We start from the raw sequence: 20,709 nt of genomic DNA on the forward strand, positions 1-20,709 counted from the left end.
GCTGAAAATACCAACCTCTTCATTTAAAGAATGAAGTAGATGGAAACTGCCAAAACCTCTGTCAAAAGTACGGAGATGGAATTTCCCATTCTCCTGCTCAAGTTGGAGGTGTCAGGAATAGTTAAGAGAGAGAAACCTCATCAAATAAATTAATAAGCACAGGAGCCCAGAGCCCATGGTACTGGGTATAAAAAGAGAGTGCTCTCATTGGAATTTAATGATGGACAATTTCTCCATCTCACTCCCTCAGCATCTCAAGTGCTCAGAGTACCGCATCTGAATGTGCAGAGAGCCACTGGGCTCACCACAGAGCTAGAGGTATTAATTTATAATCACAGCTTTTAAGACCTAAAAGCAGTGTACGTTTTCTCCAGAAGAGTCTTGGAAGGTCTCCACATCCAGTGAAGACAAAGGGAATGTTTCTATTGAGTTTAGCTAGTATTGGAGCGGACTCAAAATATGCTCTGAGGGCAGAGTACTTTAGAAAGAATAGACAAGAGAAAAAAGGTGCCAGGTGCCTCCCAAATGTCTGCTCTCCTCAAGTTACACCTAACTGCCAGCTCAGTCCCTGCAGGGCTGTGGTACAGGCAGAGCCTGGTCCCCCATGGGGACCCAGCAGCTGCAGGGAGAGCCACCAGCCCTGTGCATCGCTCAGGGGCCCGAAGGCACCAGGAGGTAAGTGGCATTTTACATACAATGTGTGACCAAAATTACCTGTCAATACATACTGTGCCCCTCCTAGCAGCTTGCTCATAGATAAGATCCAGTAAGAACTATTGTATCATCTAGGATGACCTGGATGCGGTGGTGACTCATTGCAGTGAGAAGTGTTGGCAGTGAGTCAGGCTGACAGGGAGGAGATGTTTGTGGCCAAGGCCACCCTGGGGCTGCACTCTCAAGATGGACAGGGCCGTGGAGGCCAGCTGACCAGGTCTGCCCAGCTCTGCGCTGAGCCCACGGCCCCTCTGCTTGCCGGGGCGTGCACACTCACGTGCAGGCTCCCTTCGTGCCCTTGCACTGTGCTGCTCCTTCTGACACAAGCTGCAGCATTTCCTCTGGTTCCTCCCATGTTGTGACCAACAACTACATGAAGCCAAAACTCTTCCAGTAAGACAACTAATTTTGACCACGAATCTTCAAAACACAGAAAATCTGAAATGAATATTTGGACAGTACCTCAGGTAGAAAAGTTTGCAGAGGTGACCTATGAAGTGTTACTAGATTTTTCCCTATAGCATTAGATGTACTATTTAATATATATTATATTATAGCATTATTATTTCTGCAACTTTGGTGTCACAGGCCCAGTTTAGTCACTTCAAGTCCTCTGTGGATGTGGCCTAGTCTTTTAGGAAAATCTGACTTGGGAAGTAACAGACCTTCCCTAAATTAGGCTGCTGAATTAACATACCGTGGCATCGTCTGAACCAGAGGCAAAAGCATCTCCACTTGGGTAATATCTGTGCATGAGTAAAAAAAGACCAGAACACATTACATTACTTGGATGAGGTCAGACTTCAAGAATAGAACCAGTGCATTGCTCAACATCGCAAATGTGTCCTCTCCCAGAAACATACTGACCTGACACTGTTGATATCTGAATCATGGGTTTCAAATGACTGGATGCACTGACCAGACCGCATATCCCAAACCATGGCTTTCTTGTCACATCCCTAATAAGACAAAAAAATTCACTACAGTTGTGCAAATGGTGACATTCACCCCTCATGTGCCTGATACACAGCATCAAGCCCAGCTACATTCAAAGGCTCGGAACATCACAGCTCTGAGGGGACGTAACCAGCAAAGCAGCCCCAGAACTGGCTGCACTGGTACCCCCAGGCCCGGTGCAGTTGCAGTTAGGAGCAGAGTGCGTCGCTAAGGCTGGAGCCTCAGCAGTGCCACGGAGCAGCACAGGCATAGCGCTGCCGTGCAGCACGGTGGGGTGCAGACAGGCCTGGGGTGTTTGTGCGGGCAGTCCCACACTAACCGGCACTCGCAGCCCTGCTCTGCTTGCACTGCTGCTATACCTGCATCTGCAGTCTCCCCATGCCACAGAGCTGTATAACTGGCTCATTCCCTCACCACTTAACATGCCCAATATAAAAAATTAATAGCCAGCATTTAAAGTTTTATAACTAATTCTTTTCACACACTGAAACAGAAAGTGAAATAAGTGTGTCTGGAGGGTCTCTTGCCCAGCCTCTTACCAGAGTTAACGCCTGCCATGGCTCCACACCCACGTGCTCAATGGTGTGGTTGGGATGAGAAAAGAAGTAGAACAGCATTTCATCTCGTTGTCAAGCTCTAACCTGCCCTTCCAAGCTGTGCTTTGAAAAGATCATTTAACACTTGGTGCTTGCTGTGAGATGCTCATCACCCTGAACGCTTTGGGCAAGGGGCTCAGCCCATATAGTCTGCAACGTCCTCGGGGCAGGAACCATCTCATACCCCTAGGGCCACGCTCTCAGCTGCTATGTCTCGCTGCTGTCATAGTGACAGGAAAAAGAACACGGACTTTTCTTTTAAGAGTGATGGAAGATTTTAATAAATATGACCCTGCTGAGGGGCAGGCTGTAGGTAGGCTCAGCTCTGGGGGCCTCAGGCTCTCTGAGGCTGTGTGGGAAGCACAGGGCAGGCCAGGCGGCTGCTGCTTCTGCCAAGCTAGTGCATCCTGCCCAGCAGACCGTGCCACACATGTTATTTATTATTAAGCAGATATGATTGCTAATTAAATTAAACAGTGTCTTCACAATCCACATCTTTCTCTCTTTCTTTTTTTAATTCTCTTGTTAAAATGAAATCCTAGGGTTTTTACTAATGATGTCATTATTTAAAAGAGGTAATGTTCCTTTGTACCAAATTGTGGTTTCTGCACTGGGGAAACCAAACAGGATAGAGGACATTTTGGACTCAGCATATTTCCTTCTCAAGCCCGGCCACAGCCCAAACCCAGCCCTTCGAATTGCTTCCATATGCACTGTTCTTACTGACCTCTCTGGGAGTTTGGGGGCAAGACCAATCTGACAAGCTGGTGCTTTGACTCCTAAGGTTTTGAAGGAGAAACCAGCAACCACCTGTGGAGAGATGGGCTCCCTGAGTGCTATCCAACTCACCCCAAGAAGCAGTGCTCAGAGGGCACTGAGCACAACAGCCGGGACGCAGACCTGAGCTCACTCAGGAGGGCTGGGATTTTCAGTTAAGTTGTTAAATGTAACAGCATCCAGGCTGCACGCTGATGTATTAGCGTTGCTTATTCCAGCTCAAGGTTACTGCATTACATAGGTACAATATACAGGGATTCTCTCTATTCCACTATACCTTCAGGTTGCACTGTTCTGGCTATACCTGCATTGACACAATATAAGACAGATCTTCACTGAAGCGGTATTCTGCATATGTGATGAATTAAGCGAGTCCCTGTAAGCACGGACATGCCCAAGCTGCTACATCGACACAAGTATGACATATTCTCTTAGCAGTACCATAGCTGCTTGCGATTCTTTGCCCTATAATAAGCTGAGCTGTTCCCAGGGAAAATGAATCTATCCTTTCTGGGAAGCAAGCTTGGTGACAGAAAAGCCGGGGAGGAGTAATGTACTCGGATGGAATTAGCTTTCAGTCACGCTTTGGAGCAGCTGTGCTAGCAGCAGGCAAACTGGGCCAGTGTGCTGGGCTCTGCTCCTGATGGGCCAGCCAAATTTGATAAAAGAGCCATAACAGAAGAGGTCCAGGTTTATTGTGTAGGGATGGGACCGTGACTCCGAGCACACGTGGAATCCTCTAATCCATGGTCAGCACCCTCTGGCACAAGGGCCACTTCCATCAGCAAGCACAGGACCAGTCCTGGGCTAGTGCTGGTGGGGCTCAGAAACCAGGTACCTTCAGCAAAGTTACTGGTAGCAACCTGCCTCCAGTAAGAGAGGTCATCTCTCAGCTCCTGCCAGCCCTCACCTGCACACTGAACTTCTGATGTGAGAAAGATAAGGACCACCTCGAAAAGGAGCTGAGCCCCATCTCACTCACCTTTATGCCTTGCCCACCTCACTGCCAGGCTGCATGCCAACAGCTCGGCTGCCTGGGAACAGCAATCCCTCAGCAGCAGGACAAAGATCTGGAAGATGCCCTGGGTACTCTCCCAGACCAGTCCTGCAGCCCCAGCGAGGTTTGTGCGTTCCTCTGGGCCAGAACAGGGAGCAGGCACTGACAAAGGGGCTTTAAATGCCTCTGGTACCGCTGGAAGGCACAGGGGACTCTGCAACAGCTGAAGACGTGGCCACACCTCATCTCCCTGCTCCAACTTGTACAAGGGTTTAGCCAGCGTCCACGCTACCCCTTGGCTTCTTGGGGAGCGGTTGAGGGACACAGTGGCACGCACGCTATTTGCACCCCCACTTCAATGCCCTGAGCAGCCCCCTGGTCCACCCCGTCCAGCTCCAGAGAGCTGGGCACGAGAAAGGAGCCAAATGCGGGAAATCGTCCGCTGTGCTGGGCTCCTACCCACAGGGGCTCACACCTCTGCTGTGGTAGGAGCCCGCTGCTCTAACTCTGAGCCTTTCCCTTCCCGGGAGAGGCGTTGTTTTGATCTTGGGCTGGATTGCTTTGTGGAGTGGAATTTGCTAAGTAAGCAGAACTGCAGTCAGACTGGCTGGGTGGGTTTGACCCCACAGTCAGGGGTTTAATTTGCTCCAGCTTGGAAAATGTGCTTGCAATGAGTGGATTGCACTGGGGCTTCCAACACATATTCCAGCACCCTCTCAATAAGATCACGAGCCTCCTGCTTTGCTGCCTTTTCCCTTCCACAATCCTTAATTTTGTATTATGATAGGAAGCTCCTGCTTACCCCAGAGACAAATGTATTTCCCGTTTCAGAAGGGGCCAGGTCCAGGCACAGGACATCAGCTCCATGACCATGGAAACTCTGCAGAAGCTGCCCACTCTCAACGTCCCACAGAGCACAAGTTCCATCTCCACTTGCTGTCAGGATCTATAGGAAGTGGCAAGAAGAGTCACAATAAAAAAATCAGGAGATGATCTTCAAGTTCACAAAGAAACAACTGACATCCTATACATAGACCAAGGACAGCTTTAATTTAATGAAATACTATGCAATAAATCAAAGCCATAAAAACAATGTGAATCTAAGCACAGTTTATGGTTTTTATTTTTAAGGAAAGAAGTTCGAGCGGAAAGGACAGCTGTATTGACACAGCTATACCTATACGGTATTTCAATAATGGTCAGTTTTGTGCAGGGGGGTTTGGAGAAGTGATGGCAGTAAGGATCTGCTGGCATTTCCATATCCTCCAAAAAGGATGTAGAACCAGACTGTTATTCCTGTCTGCTCCTGTATTTAACCCTACCCATATTTAGGCTGCTGGAATTCCACCCAGCTAAAGAGAAGAACTGTTGGAGTTAAGTATACCTGTTTACTCTCTGAATTTTTTTTCTGCTTGAAATAGCCAGGTTAAACCCAATTAATTGGGCTTAAGACATGGATTTTCTGAAAGGGAAGTAAGCCTGTCTAGACAGTTGTTTGATAAGTCCATCACCTCTCACTTGTCCAAAACCATTTGTGTGTGAAAGGGCTTGAACATACACTGACCGAACATAGCTCACAGCTTCCCTCATCTGCTACAGTGCTTGTAGAAAGCACATGTGATCAGCGCTTGTTATTGTGGCTAAATCCTGATGATGCTCAATTGTTCAAAATTTCCCCTTGGCACTCGAAGCTGTTACGCAATCTCAAAATCTGTAGGTTGAAAGGGTCCCTGTGCGCTGGTGTGGAAGAAGGCAAGGGTGAACATAGGAGGGCTCTCAGTCTTGCACACAGGTTTTTCTCACGGTTGGTGAGGAAACTCAAGGAATCCCCGTGGGTAGTCAGAAGTTAAAAAGAAAATATCGTTCAAGAAGATGATGATCACACAATCATGAAACCATTCACAGAGTTGCATAAAGGTTAAACACTGAACATGTTTGACAGATGCTCCAAAAACTCCTCCCACAAACAGAGGTCTGCAAAGCTGCAGAACAGCCTGTTCTGAATCCTGCAGTAGAGAGACGCTAGTACTCTGAGATGATAATAGCAGAAGAAAGTCCCAACTTCTTTCTGGCCTAGATCAATGAACTTCTCTGTTCTGAGGCCTATTTGTACCTGGCTGAGGAACGAGGGCTTTCAGCTCAGAGGATTTGCTCTTGCAATAGGGCATAAGAAAGATACGAGGGGAATCGGAGCAGCTCGGGGCGGATGGGAAGGGTCTGTTGGCAACCCGGAGCTCCAGCTAATGCCTAAAGAGGAACGTTACGGACGCACCTTCAGGGTATTGCCACTGCAAACCGCACCAGACCGAAACCCCTCCCAAAACCCAAACCCTGAAGGGAATTCACAGTCTTCGCCATCAGCCCCCGGCTTGCTGCAGGAGGGACTGGGGCCGCGCCGGCCGGGGATCCTCGCCTGGCGCCTGGCGGCAAGAGCCGGCACTTGCAGCGGGAGGGGACAGCGGGGACACGGTCCCCGCTCGCCGGGGGCACACGCACCGCACCGGGGCCGCCCTCGCCTCGGCCTCGGCCGCCGCCTCCTCCTCCTCCTCCATCGCCACGGGCCTCATCCTGCTTCTCAGCCCGGCCGCACCGGCGCTACGGCTGCCCGCCCTGCGCAAAGCACTTGAGATCCCAATTAACTGCTGCTATTAATACACGCGGAGCACTGCCGCGTGGGGAGCGTTATCACACCGCAGAGCTGCAGATAGACCTAATTTAGGAAGCGAGGCTCCCCAGCTCCCTGCGCACGGAGGCGGGGGAGGTTCTCTCTAGCGAGACTGGTTTGGGGCACCGAGAGCAAGGTGCGCGGGTCGCCCAGCCCTGCAGCTCAGCGCTTGTCTCGGCCCGGGGGGGGCACACGATGAGGAGCAAGGATGGGACCCCCTATTTCAGCACCCACACGGCCCGAGAGCGGCTTTCATCAGTGACGAACCACCCCCGGATCTCCTGCCATCGCACTGCCAGGCGCCCACGGGCACAGCAACGCCTGCCCTGCCTTTCGCTCCTCCGAGGGAAAACCGAGCTGTAGTTTAAGAGAGCAGCCAAGGCAGAGCAGCGGCACTCACAGCACCTAGCAGCGGGTGCTGCAGGGCGCTGGGCTGGGGGACGCACACCAGGGCTGCTCCAGGACAGGGACCACCATCCCTCAGTGACGCAAGCCAGGAGAGCAGAGCTGCTCCGCACGCAGCTGGGAAGGCTCCTGCACAGTGGGCTTGTTACGCTGCGCACCCCCAGAGTTACTGAGTAATTTTAATTCTGTGGCCGCTATGTAAAAGGAAAAAGATAAGAAGTCTGGGATTCTCTAGGATCCTCTACATAACGGTGTCCTAACGGGAGCCTGGCCAACCCACTTGCTTGTATTTATTTCAATAATAACATGCGGTGCTATAAATGATCACTTATAAACCTGTCAATCACAAGAAAATTTCTTTTTAAAGTCTTCAGAAAAATCTCTGAATCGCTGAATATAAGGCACTTCAATCCACTGTGGTATTATTTAACAATAGTAATACATTACCTTCAATATCAGTGCAGTTTGCTGTATTTCACATGGGAAAAAAGACCGAATTTTTCTTTCTTCTTTTAATTATGAAAGATAACTATTTTTTCCTTTCATAGGATTCAATAATGATGCATATAGGTATGGACGAGGAAAGAGAATACTGGTTTTCTATCTCGTCAAAAACATTCCACTTAATTTAGACTGCTCTAATTACTCAGGGCTCCTGCACAGTGAGGTCAGGGCTAAGCAAGCCTTAGTGCTGGGTACCTCCACCACTTGTTTCCATGGCAATGGACTTAAATTAGCACCTCGGAGTCATTACAGAAACCATAGAACGCCAAACAACATACTCTTGGGCATCTCATGTCCTGAAATAGAAGCAATGAGAGCTGGTATTTCCTTCAGAAGAGCTCCAAATATCTGGAAGAAGGGGACAAGGTATTCCCTTTCCAGCAGCTCTGCTGATACAGAGAGTAATGAAAATGCTCCCTTTTGCCACGTACTTTGTTGCAGACCTGCACTGAGCAGAGCTTCAATTAAATTAAAAAAAAACAGAGAGGACAAGGCGATTATCCTGGCTCCTTTCATCATCTTTCATATTCCCAGAGAAAGAGATCTTTTGAGATATTCACTACAGAGGAAGGCTGGCCTGGTCTCAGAAGATCTGCATTTAGTTCCTGGCTTTGCCATCGCCTCCCTCTGTGGGCCTCTGCGCTCCAACCCCCCCCCCCCCACCGGGCTGCGAGATGGGGAGAGCATCACTCCTTTCCCTGGAGGGAACACACCACTGCATGTGCGGAAAACAGGGCTGGCTAGCCATCCTCAAGCTCAGATATCTCACTGGGTATAAACAAAAAATACTAAGAACGAAAGCAAAAGCAAAGTTGGCTGGGTGTCCAGGACAAAGCAGGCAAACAACACGGTCGCCATTGGCTGGCATAGCACATACCCGACCCAGTCCTAGCTGAACTGGGTTTTTAGCTATTTGTATTAGTTTGAGCTCCTAAAAGCACCAGCCAGCACGGACCCAGTGAGCAGAGAGCACACAGGTACCAGCGAGCTCCCTCTGCAGAAGTGACAGGCCTTTGCAGGGTGCAGGCGCGACAGCCTGGCCACAGGCTGTGACAAGCATTTCCTTACAGCAGCTTTTGCAGCACCTTCGTTGCCCCCAGTGAGGGTTTTCCAGCAGCCGCTGCATGGAGCAGGACATGGCCCCGGGTGCCTCAGGTGCAAGGAAGGTTACCTGCACTGCACACGAGTGCAGTTCATGTTAGGTGTTGCTGGACAGCGAGCAGCGGGTAGGGAATGCATTTACCTGCATGTCTGAGTTAGTGAAGCTGCAGGCAGACAAGTAGTTTGTGTGCATTGCAACCGATTTCTTCTTTGCAGCCATATTTTCATTTTTGTCAAATGTCAGAGGGTACACAGAACACTTGTTGTCCAGGCCACTAAAGAGAGTAATAATAGCAATAACAGAGAGAGGAGAACTGGTTAAAACTGCAACGACAAAAGGCGAGTGGTGATAAGAAGGAAACCACCTGTCAGTGCTGCGCTGCCAAACCCTTACAAGTACCGACTTCCCTGTATTGTGCTGTCCGGGATCTCCCTGTGCAGGGAAGCCCCAGCTGCCTCACCAGGCTGGCTACTTTACAGAACTTGAACAGCTGCGCCTCAGTATTTTTTAACCTCATCGAGTTTATAAATGGCACTGAATGAAACCTCATGAAAGTATGAACTGGGAGGTGACACAGTAGTCACCTCAGGGTTAATGTTTCACATGCAGCCAAACTGCCATCTTTCTGTTGACATCCATCATTGCGAGGATCAGTATTTAAGCATCATTATTTATCTACCTTAATAAATTTGACCTAACTCCTATGGAAGAGACGGTATAGCAAGTAGTGGGTGTGAAGACAGGGCTTTTAGAAGAGTTTGGAAAAAAGGTAACAGAAGCACTGACCTCTGTAGCTGGTGTGCCCCTCCTGGACAGTTGCACCAGTTAAACTGTGTCTCCCAGGCCAGATGCGGGACTCTTTTCTAAAGGGTCTGACTTGTGCCTGACCCTTTTCCAGAACCATGGTAGATCAGCCCTGCCCTGGTCCCTGGGATCCCGGCATACCACCAGGTGCTGGTTCTCTGCCTTATATTAGGTGCATAGCACTTAACTGACAGCATAACAAATACAGAATTAGGTAGTGCAATGCATATATGCCCTCCCTGTCTCTCTTACAAGTGTGAAGGTAGAGCTTTCTTGCCATTCTTCGAGTTTTAGTCAAAAACATGCAGTTTCTGGACTCCCTCTCCACACACATTTATGGAGTCTGCATATCTGTCTCAGTCTGCTGCTTTCTAGATTTGCAAGCTACACAGTGAAGTCTCCCTTTGTTCCTTTCTCTTGCCCCAAGCTTGCTTTGCCTGTCTGATCCACCCAGTCTCTTTTTAAAAGATGTTTTGCCAACATCTTATCTCTTTGTTGTCTCCCCTGCATAAACTCAATTTTTTCAAACCTGAGCCCTCAGAAAACTTGGAGAAGACTATTGAGGATGGGGTTACTTCTCCCCACCCTGTCTTGGCAAGATCTATCCACGTGCTGGCAATCATTAGTGACTAACCTTCTCTACATTGTAGAAGAAAGAGTACAAAGTAAGAACAGGATTAAAACCATTCTCCCTCAGAAGATATATCCAACACACACAACCAAACTGGAACAGAGAAGTTGCATGCATGCGGAATTCCTAACCCATGATATAAATGCTGAAAGAGGATTACTTTCCATGCTTACACAACAAATGTTATGGCACTGAAGTCAGTGGAGATAATGTGTACGAGCCATTATGGGAATAGAATCAGAGGCACTGAATGTAGTCCTTCCACCTGCAATCGAGGCACGCAAACTTCTAGCTGTCAGCATCTGAAGGCACCGGACCATCACTACAAATCAAGCTTCTCTGTGTAAGCAGCTGTGGAAACTGGGAACTTACCCACAAGCGATGGCACATCCAGATGGGGCATATGCACAGGCCATCACCCAGGTACATGGCATCGTCACTGCGTGTTCCTGAAACACAGCATTTCTTTAAACTGGGATCTCATTGTTACCCTAATCAGTGCAAGGAGAACAGTGTAGAGTAGTAAGTTCAGTATTTCTGTGGGACATTCCTTGGGTCAGTGAAAGGTACAGGTGTTTCCCCCAGCCATAACTCACATGGAAGGCTGGGGCAACCCTTACCCAGTGGAGCAGCAGGGGGATGGCTTGTCCCTCCTTGACACTTTCCACCTTATTCGTGAGCCCCAAACTGATCACACAGCATGTTTTATTTGGGTTATTCAGTGCTGTAAAAGGTCCCCACTGCTGCAGGTGTAAAAGTGAGTTACAAACAAGCTTTTTTTTCTCAACTGTGTGGGGCAGGATGCCACAAGACAGCCCTGGCAGGGCTTGGAGGAGCAGTGGCACCGTTTCACAGTGACCACTACGGCTGAAGGATCCTGGGTTATCACACACAGCATCTAGTACAGAGCTTACCCAGGGAGGGCCTCTGTTTTGTTGACTGGGTTTTGTCACCAGCCAGGAGCCCTCCCTGTCAGCGAAGAGGCAGGATCGGAGCCTCCTGCTGGAGATCACAACAAACCCCAGTGCCCTGACAGGGACTTGCTCAGAGATGGGTCAAGGGAGGTGGTTTGCCCTGGGCCCCTTGGTTGGAGGTGCTGGTGGAGGTTTGCTGTTATCCCATCATCCCACTGCCTCCCGTGACACCTGTGAGCCCTTCAGCCCTCCCTCTTACCCCACCACCATTTGCCCTGTGCACAGAAATCTGACTTTTGCTGAAGTTTCACTTACCTTGTTGGTAGTGAAGGAATCCCACACAATCACCTTCCCATCCTAAATGAAAGCACACAAACAGAGAGAGAAATTGAGGGCTTCCAGAGACATGGCTGTCAGCCTCCTTTCCAGATTTGAGGAAAACTCTGCTGCTCATTTCCATCCCCCAGTCTGTTATGTCATGAAATTTTTGTCTCCATTTTAACAGCAGCACAACGGTCACAGCAAAGCACTGAGGAGACACTCCTCAGTCGTGCCAGTCATGTCTTTGACCAGAAGAAAAGCGTATCTCCTCCTCACTGAGATGACTGACGTCTGCTTAAAAGACCAATTTATTTTTTTATTTTTTTCCCTTCCCTCTTAGAGGGTTTACGAGAACTCCTCTCACTTGCAGCACACACCATGGACAGGACCATCTCCTCAGGAAACTGCCACTAGTGAGCCCTCGCTTGCCTCCTTTCAGCCATGATGTGTTTCTCCCAGCCTGTAATCACCAGCTGCAAAGCTGGCCACCTCTCCCAAGTGATATCTGTCAGTGGCTCAGTACGGGGCCTTACAAATACAAGAGGTGACCTGTATTATAAATCACTTGCCAAGCTGGCAGCACTCACGGGGACTATTTATGGACATTGCACTGTTTATTCATCTTCCCTTTCCTGTCTTTTCCTGGTTTTCCCTTTACTTCTCACTATACTTACTTAACCTTCAATTATCCATTGATACAATCTGCTAAATAGCCATTGTAAGAACCCTCCACAGAGAGCAACACAATCACTTTGTGTATGCCAGCTACACTCATGCCAGCTACTTTGCCTTATGCGCACAATATTGTTATGCTCCCCGTATCGCGAAAGCGAAATGTTTATTACTGAGCAACAATTGTTGCTGTACCTGGACTCACTACGGTTCTTAAAATAGAGTAAAAAATGCAAAAATGCATTACAACTTGCCCATTCAGCTTTCTGATCTACACACTGACATTTTAACCACTTTAAAAAATGTGACATGATTTAAAATTATTCTCTTTGCTGAGATCACCATGAATGGTAAAAACTCACAGTAACTGAAGGTGGCTTGCAATGCAGATTGCCTATTTTTATCCCTCAAGTGAGACCCCTGACAGATTTCATATAGGTCAATGAACAGCTGTGAGATGCAACAAGCTCACTCACTGCCATACTGGGCTCAGGATGAACCAGGGGATCTAGAAAGTAATTATCTCATTACCTCCTCCAGCTCATGAGACTGGTCTTGAGCAGGTGTTAGGACTATTTCTCAAAATGCCCAAGTAAATGCAGTAATTTTGGCAAGATGTTTGAGGCTTTCAACGTCGCACCAATCATACAGACTGCACAAGAAATTTCTTTGCACAGAAATCTCTAGAAGAATCAACATTTCTTCCTTTCCATTTTCCTGATTATTTTCTCTGAACACAAAACCTCAAATTGTTACTAAATATTTGGTCTGTAAAGAACAAGGAAATAAAAGCGGCCTCAGATGAGTTCTCTATTTTCTATTGTAGTAGGGAATATGGGGAAAATCTGTATATGACTGGACAAGAAATATTTAGGGTATTAGCTACCACAGGTGTAGCAATGATCAGAAGCTTGGATTTATGCTCTCGGAACAAATACATTGCCAATGAACTGCTTTAAGGGTATCTTGAAAACATTTACACTCTACACAGGTATCATCTGCAAAGACTGGCACATCGCACAGCCAGAAGATTAGTATAGTGCCCAACAGTAGCTTTGAAAAACATGTGCCCAACAGCATACCTGGGAAGAGCTCACAATTCTTCTCTTGTCTTTGCACCAGTCCATACAGAGAACTTTATTTCCGTGGCCCTTCAGGGTCCTCCTGGTCTTCATCACAAACTGGCCCAGCGCCTCCACACGCTCTGCCACCTGATGAACTGCAAACAGCTGATGGTTAGAGAGCCCTGCATCAAAGCTCTGCCCTGGCAAATCTCTATGTTTATGAGTAATGTCACTTGAAGGAATTAATCCATGAAGTTTGAGTTATGGTGCAAGCCAACAAATTCTGCTTCAGAGCTGACAGGTAGTAAAACCAAGGTGGGTGGTGTATGAACATGTTCATCAGATAAAGATAAGGATGAATTCACTCAGGGCTTGAATTCCAGGGCTGTAGCTGCTGAAGCTCTTGCAGATCATCACACCCAAGTATAACTGGAAAATAGATTACCCCCTTGCCCCCTCTTACTGGGAAATCCTCAGCCTGACTGAGGCTTGAAAGTGCACAGACAGCCTCCAGGCTAACACATGCCTCAAGGTACTCAGCAGAAGTGAAGACCACTACTGGGTCTTGGAGGAAAAAATCAGACAAAAGAAGGGGGTAAGCACCAAATCTCCGAAGTTTCAACGGTAAAACACTTGTTTTATGTGAGGCTGTGATGTGAGCCTCTGGATGTGAGGCTCCCAGCTGCCATCGGTTCTCGGTACTGCAGCAGTGGTGCAATGTGATACAGGTACTAGCCACTGGCGCTTCTCTGCTGTGCCATCCCTTCTGGTGGCCAGGGGAGCACTGGGGGCCAGGACACAGCTCTGAGTGAGCAGGGAAGCTTGGCATTTGCTGCAAGAGTGCGCTACTCGACTTCTCAACAGTGTCTACGGACATCGAGGACTTCATAGGGACAGCTCTTTCTTTTATAGGAAAGAGAAACAGAGAGGGCTGGCAAGCAACTTTCCTGAGTAGCATCGTCTGGTGGTGGAGAAGTCTGTTCTTTGATACCTCATTTAATAGCAGTACTTTCAGCTGGTATTCTTAAAAACCCAACAAATTTACACTTCCAACTGTGCAAACTCACTTCGACATAAAATTCATCCCACTGCAGCTGACAACTAAAGGTGTCTCATGTAACCCTGATGCCTCATGCTGGGGTCATCTGCCCGTGTCTGGGAGAAGGCGTCATCTGAGGAAACCTATTTGCTCTGCTCCAGCGTTGTTCATCCAGCATGGAGCCGAGTAGGGCCATGATGTATCTTGGCATGCTGTGGCAGCTCTGACACACTTCACACGGAGCATTAGGGAGGGTGGGATCTGCTTCAAGTCTCACAGTAGAGTAGGGGTCCTGGGGCAGGAGACCCTGGCACCAGAATTAAAAATAAGTCTGTCTAGAGAAGAGCTAACAGGATCCAGTGCTTCCCCATGTTGTGTGTTTGTCCACGCTGAAACCTAAGATGATCCAGCTGCTGTTAGCTAAGGGGGCAATGCCTGACTCAAACCTTTTGAAATAAATGCAGCAGCTCACATTGTAATGAGCTGGTGGAAGAAATCTTAAGCTTTTCAATGCCGTGCTGGAGGCTGAGCTCCACACGTCACATGGCAGGTGATTGCTCTGGAGCTGCATTGCTGCCTCACCCTTTGTCACTTTTCTAGAGCTGCAAGAAAACTCATGGGCTAGGAAGGGCTGCCACAGCCAGAGAGCAGGCACCCTTAACTTTGAGATCATTCCCTGGCACAGGGTCAGGGGAGCAATTTCTGCCTAAGGCAGGGACTGATTTCTAGTGGATTAGCTTTTTAAGAGTTGTCTTTCAAAACCAGCAGCCCCACAGGCTGTGCCAGAATTATGTTCTCATCTGAAATCTCTGCTCAACCAGTCTCACCCAGCCAAGGGACAAGTGCTGTCCACCATTCCTGACAATTTGTCCATGTCACCTCTAACAGGAGGTCGAAAGCAAGTTTCTGAGAAAGTACCATATAAACCCACTGAGGAAAAGATAACATTTCCCCCTACTTTTGCCCATGGAAACCTGCCAAATGATCCAATCAAGAGACATGAAAACACAGGACAGGAGGTTATTATGGCAGCTGGAAAGATGCTTGTGTCCAGAACATATCTGAAAAAACAAACGTTTCACAGACAATGGACAAAGTGTTTCCATTATGTCAACGCAGCTGAGACTCTGTGGAATTGCCTGGTTTAGCCTTACTGATTCTCTGAGGACACTTATCTCCAACCACAGCCATAATAATCCTGCACCCGCCTAGCACAGGTTTTAGAGTCAGATAATTATTTTGAAGCATTCTCCAATATTGTTTCAAGATAGTTGAAAATTATGCACTCAGGCAAGTAGATCAGCTAAAGCCAATAAGTAGCTTGAGTGGTTTTACAAAGATCCAGATAAAACAGGCTTTTTTTCTAAAACGTATTGTTTGGCCTGAACAGGGGATGTGGACTTGATGCAGATACTATTGGGTCTTTGATCTTTTCTGTGCTGCAAAGTCAGTTGGTCCTAATGGTCTCTTCTGGCCTTAAACATCTGTGGATCTCATGAACAGAACAAACTGTTTTAGCTACACTTAAAATTCTCAAGCGGTAGAATTGAATCCTTAAAATTTTAGATTGCAGATCAAATGCATGTTTGGTATTTCCTTTTTCTATCCACATTTTTGAGAGCTGCTGTTCAAAACGAGTTGAACAAATAAGGGCAATCCTAGTTCAGCCAGCTGTTTGTTTTGGGAACCACAGAGGGAAAGTCATGATCAGAGCAAAAAAATGCAAAAGATACAATTTTAGATTAGGAAAAAACCCACCAAAACAGAAGAGATGCTTTATTCTGAAACTTACAATCTCTGCAGAAATAGTTCTTGGGGATAATTTAAGTGCAAAAAAGCTCTGATACAGAATCAATGATATAAAATATCATAAGGGAGCATTATTCTACAGCAGCATAAGACTTTTATCTTAGAAATCATGCCACGGCTACGCAAACACAGCTTTCCAATGTAAGTTTACAGATTTTACATATGACAAAGATATAAATATCCTATGACTATCAATGACATGCACAGTTACAGTATCACTGCAATCATAAGTAAATCTCTCTGTGAGCAAAAATGGATTTAAGCATATGCTTAAGAGGTCTGTTAAGCAGAGGCCCCACTACTTCTGATACAGAAATTATACTGTAGGAATATGACGATTTATGGTAATGTTTCTGTAATGAGGCCATCTCCGTTTGTTTAATGATTCCTATTAATAGGACACTCATATAACATATGATTGTCTAATTTAGACAAGAAAATGCTCTATTTACTCCAGAAAAAAAATCTTTTAACCCTCTCCCACCTGAAATTTAAGAATGTTTGCCGGTCCTTCAGTCTTACAAAACACTAAGAGCTAAATCACTGTCTACAGGCTCAGATTCCTTTTCAACATTTAAGTCATCAAAAGGGATGAAATAATGACCCACTAATATTTCTAATAAAGCGAGTTATGCGATTTCAGAGGAGTACAGTAATTTACATGTTTTTCTCAAAAAAAAGCCCTGTAATATATTGTATCACTGTAATTACAAAAATGAAATAACAAAAATAAAAGGATTTTTATATCTCAGGTCAGATGAATTAATACCTAGTTGAGAAGCTCCATAAAAATAAGACTAGCTTATTTTTTTGCTGAACAGGGGTGGGAGGGCACGGGGGGAGGGCAGGATTGAAATCTGTCCATGTCATTTCTGTTACGTTAACCACGGATCTTGAAACCGCAGCTGATAACGGTGAGTTACGCGTTGACAGCTCGCGCATTGACTCACCCTGCACCTCTGAATCAGCACTGGATCCCTGCAAGTTGTTTCCCTGGGGGGGAGGTGTTTTTGGAAACAACGTTCCTTTTTAAGCCCTTCCACCCTGGGTGAAATCCCGGCCTCGTTAAAGCAGATTCCCATCAGCTTCCACAAGGCTGGGTTTACTCTTTGCTCCTGCCACTAAGATGTCCATTAAAACGATGCAACTAAACCTCAGAATCCGCCAAAAGGGGTACTTCACGGTCCCTTCCCCTCCCCGCCCCCCGGCCCGAAGGCAGTGCAGGAAGCACAGCTGCCTCCGCGCAGCCCCAGCGAGGCCAGAAGCGCCCGCGGCCGGGCGATGGGGGCCGGCCGGGGGCCGGCGGGCCGAGGCGATGCGGGGCTCCGGGGCGGCCGTCCCCGCGCCCGGCCGGTGCTGCGCGGCCCCGAACGCCCGGGGAGGCTGCGCCGGCCGCACTCCCCGGCCGCTTCCTATTTACACCGGTGCGGGGCCGCGCAGGATTTGAGCAGCCATCGCGCTGTCGGCTGGAAAGCCGACTGTCGTGACACCAGACGCGTGCACCGGGGTTGGGGGTGGGGGTGGGGGGTGTTAGGTCTCTCTGCACCCTGCTCCGGAGGGGGATGCCTGCTTTTCCCAGGCAGGCAGAGCCGGCTCCCAGCGGCGCTCCCATTTTGGGGCGGCAGCAGCCGCGTGTTTTCCCGTGGACCCGGCGAGGCCAGGCCCGCGGTGCCGGGCGTGCGGCAGCCGCGCTCCCCGCGCAGGGCGGCCGCGGCGCCCCTGGCCCTCGCGCCCCGGCCCCACTCACGCTCCACGTCGTGCAGCTTGGCCCGCTCCTCCTCCAGCTTGCCCTTCAGGCTCTCGGCCTCGTTTTTCAGCGATGCCAAGGTCTCGTTCTCGCGCAGCCCCTCGGTTGCCATCTTTGCAAAGGAAGCGGGGAGAGAGACGAGATGAGAGCGGGAGGGAGGAGGAGTTTGCTCGCCTGGCTCTCAGGGATGCTGCTGAGGCTCCTGCTGCCTCAGCAACGGCGCCCGAGCCGGCCAGGGCTCCCTCCCCCTCCCCATGCTGACGTCCAGGGCCAGGCGGGATGCTCCTCCAGCCCTACGTGCAGCCAGCACCTGAGCGCACACACCGTGCGGAAAAACACCCGCGAGAGCCGGCAGCCCTCGCCCGGACCCACGCGGAGAGGCAGCACGGCAGGCTCGGCGTCCCTGCCGGCCTCCAGGCAGCCGGCCTCGCCTCCCACCCTCCTCCTACACACAGGCTTCCGCTTGCTGGGCATCCCAAGCCATTTTCACAGCCCAAAGGCTTCGTTTCCCCAATACGCGCAAAAGCGTGCTTCTGCTTTGTACCCAAACTTCTTTGTACCAGAAGTTGCATGCTCTGGGGGGAAAGATTAAAAAAAAAGTCATCGGTCACCCCAAAGGCATTTTAAAATATCAGACTGGGAAGACAGTTCCTGTCCAGGCTTAGCAAATCCCAGCTCAGCTCCATCGTTCCCTTATACTCCTATGGGTAGGGAGCACTAGGAGACTCGGTCACTCAGAAGGTCTCCGGCCCTGCTCTTGTGCCAGCAGGACAGATGCAGCGAGTGGTCTGAACCCTCCTCTCTACTATGCTTTGAATCCCTCATTTTTCAATTCGGTGTTGCCAGAGTTTCCTTCCCTTTTTTCCCCCCTAAACACCTCTTTCCCCTGCACACAGATAAGCACATTAGGGTCCGTGGCCTTCCCAGCCCTTGAAAGGGACCAGTTTCCAAAACCCCAAAGGGAACAAAGAACCCTCCGCTTTGGTGCTGGTGTGAGCCCAGGGCACAGCTCCACTGCTCTGCGGACTCTGCTTTGGTGCAGATCGGGAGCGTGTGCTGAGCGCACGGAGCAGCTGATGCTTCCAGAGAGCGAGCCGTGGCACATGGCCTTGCAGCTTTTTGCTCCCTGGAGTTCCTTGAAAACGTCCTCTTCTTATTGCAGTCATTGTCCTCGATCTACACGGAGTAACTCTGCTCATATTGACTCCCATTGTCTCCCTTTAGCCAGAAAACAGACAATCCAATGGCTATTGTTTAACCTGGAGATGTGCCAAGATCGGAAGGGGAGATAAGAAAATACGTGTTTGCAGCTGTTGTTTAGACTCTGGGCACATCCTGGACACAATGTGGGTCTCGGAGAAAAGAAAAGTCCTTTCCCACACTGGGCTTAGCAGCAGTGTCACTGTCCGACCAGGATGCACAGGCAGAGCTGCTGAGCTCTGCCCTGTCACTCCAGAGGCTGAATTCAGGCCCTGGTCTGGCCGTGTGCTCCAGGTCTCTCTGAGTTGATGGATCTGCAGGCAGGAGCTGGGTTACTTTGCTGGAGAGTCAAACGCAGTGGATGTATTTCCAGTCATCTTGTTTGTCCACAGAAACTGGTGTGACCTAACCCCACCAGCCTGATGGCCACGTAAGCAACCCTGGACTTGAAATTTTGAATCCCGAATCAAATTGATCCAGTTACATTCAGTATCACGAAAGAAAAAGTAGGCAGTATACTCTACGGAGTTCACAAACTGCTGGATATGGCAACATCCTTCAAAGCCTCTCAGAGTAAACAGCACATAGGAAATGCTTTCCAGCACACTCACAGTGCCAAGGAAATAAAAAATCAGTATATTTCAAGTGATACCAAAAGAAAAAAACCCACCATCTTTTAGCAGGAAAGTGACAGGAAGCTTCTAGTGTGTTATCTTCATGTCTGAAAAATTAAACCTACTTATACTAAACTCAATAATGCAGCTGTGTCCTGGGCGAGTGGCAGGGGAAGATTTTGAAGAAACTTCATTTTTGAAGGATTTTAGTCTATGACAAATGCCCTACTTCTGACACCTCGTAAGTGTGAAGGGGCCCAGAAGTTAAGTCTAACAAAAAACATAGGAAATTTCCTTGCCTTGATAGGAACACATCAGCTCTAAGGAATTTGGCTTAGATAAAACCTGTATGTCAGATAGTTGGCACAGTTCTGACAGTAAAAACCCCAGATTTTCTTGCCTTACTGATGTGAACAGTCTCGCTGCCTTGGGGAATGGGATTAAAAAGTCTACAAAGAACAGCATGGAAGGTGAGATTCTCTGGGAACCATACATGTTCAGACTGATACATGATACTAGTCCCAAGATGACAGGGATAAGCAGAGCCATGAGGTGAAAGAGAAGCCTCTACCAGAGTGAGCTACAGAAGTGTGTGATACTTAACACGTATTTCATTAGTTTGAATGAAAAAAAGAAGTATTTAGCTCATCTGACCAAGCTACTTAACTACTCATGTAGTTGTTAGCTAACCATGCGAAAAACACAGGTTAGAGTAAGGCCATTTGGGAGCTTTAAGTAAAATGCACCAGATCAGATGGTAACATAGTACTAGGTCAACTAAAAAAGAAAAAAGGTTTCCATTTAGTAAACAATCAAGGCTTTTTGTTTCTCCCTTTTCATAAAATCTAACCATACTGAAGGCTAGGTACTTTTAATAATGTATTAGCAATTGCAATTTGAAAAAAAAAAAGTTAGTAGTAAATCATTTGTTAACACAGTTTAGAATTCACTATACAGAAGGCACGTTTAACCTGAAATGGCAGTTCAGTCAGCAGCAGTGGATGAAGAATAGGTTCTCTTAGTCTGGTCTCTGCTTTCAGATGAGTTTCAAAACACATCAGCACTGGACAAAAGGCTGTGAAAACATCCTGCACAGGAGGTATGGTATGCAGAATATATGGAAAAGCACTAACAAGTAGTTGAACTCCACTTTGTAATGTTATGATCCATTAATTGT

General features: G+C 48.2%; 1 protein-coding gene across 1 annotated transcript in view; it reads right to left on the minus strand.

Annotated features, from left to right (window-relative positions):
* Window positions 1-20,709, minus strand: part of GNB5 (G protein subunit beta 5) — a 32,380-nt gene that overhangs the window by 6,412 nt on the left and 5,259 nt on the right. Inside the window, exons 3-10 of the mRNA XM_075045281.1 lie at window positions 17,719-17,830; window positions 13,142-13,278; window positions 11,382-11,423; window positions 10,525-10,601; window positions 8,859-8,991; window positions 4,844-4,987; window positions 1,582-1,673; window positions 1,412-1,460 (exon numbers count right to left, since the gene is read on the minus strand). Coding sequence (XP_074901382.1) covers window positions 1,412-1,460; window positions 1,582-1,673; window positions 4,844-4,987; window positions 8,859-8,991; window positions 10,525-10,601; window positions 11,382-11,423; window positions 13,142-13,278; window positions 17,719-17,830 — 786 coding nt within the window. The remainder of the gene's footprint in view (window positions 1-1,411; window positions 1,461-1,581; window positions 1,674-4,843; window positions 4,988-8,858; window positions 8,992-10,524; window positions 10,602-11,381; window positions 11,424-13,141; window positions 13,279-17,718; window positions 17,831-20,709) is intronic.

Source organism: Buteo buteo, chromosome 13, assembly GCF_964188355.1.
Source record: "Buteo buteo chromosome 13, bButBut1.hap1.1, whole genome shotgun sequence".
Lineage (NCBI taxonomy): Eukaryota > Metazoa > Chordata > Aves > Accipitriformes > Accipitridae > Buteo > Buteo buteo.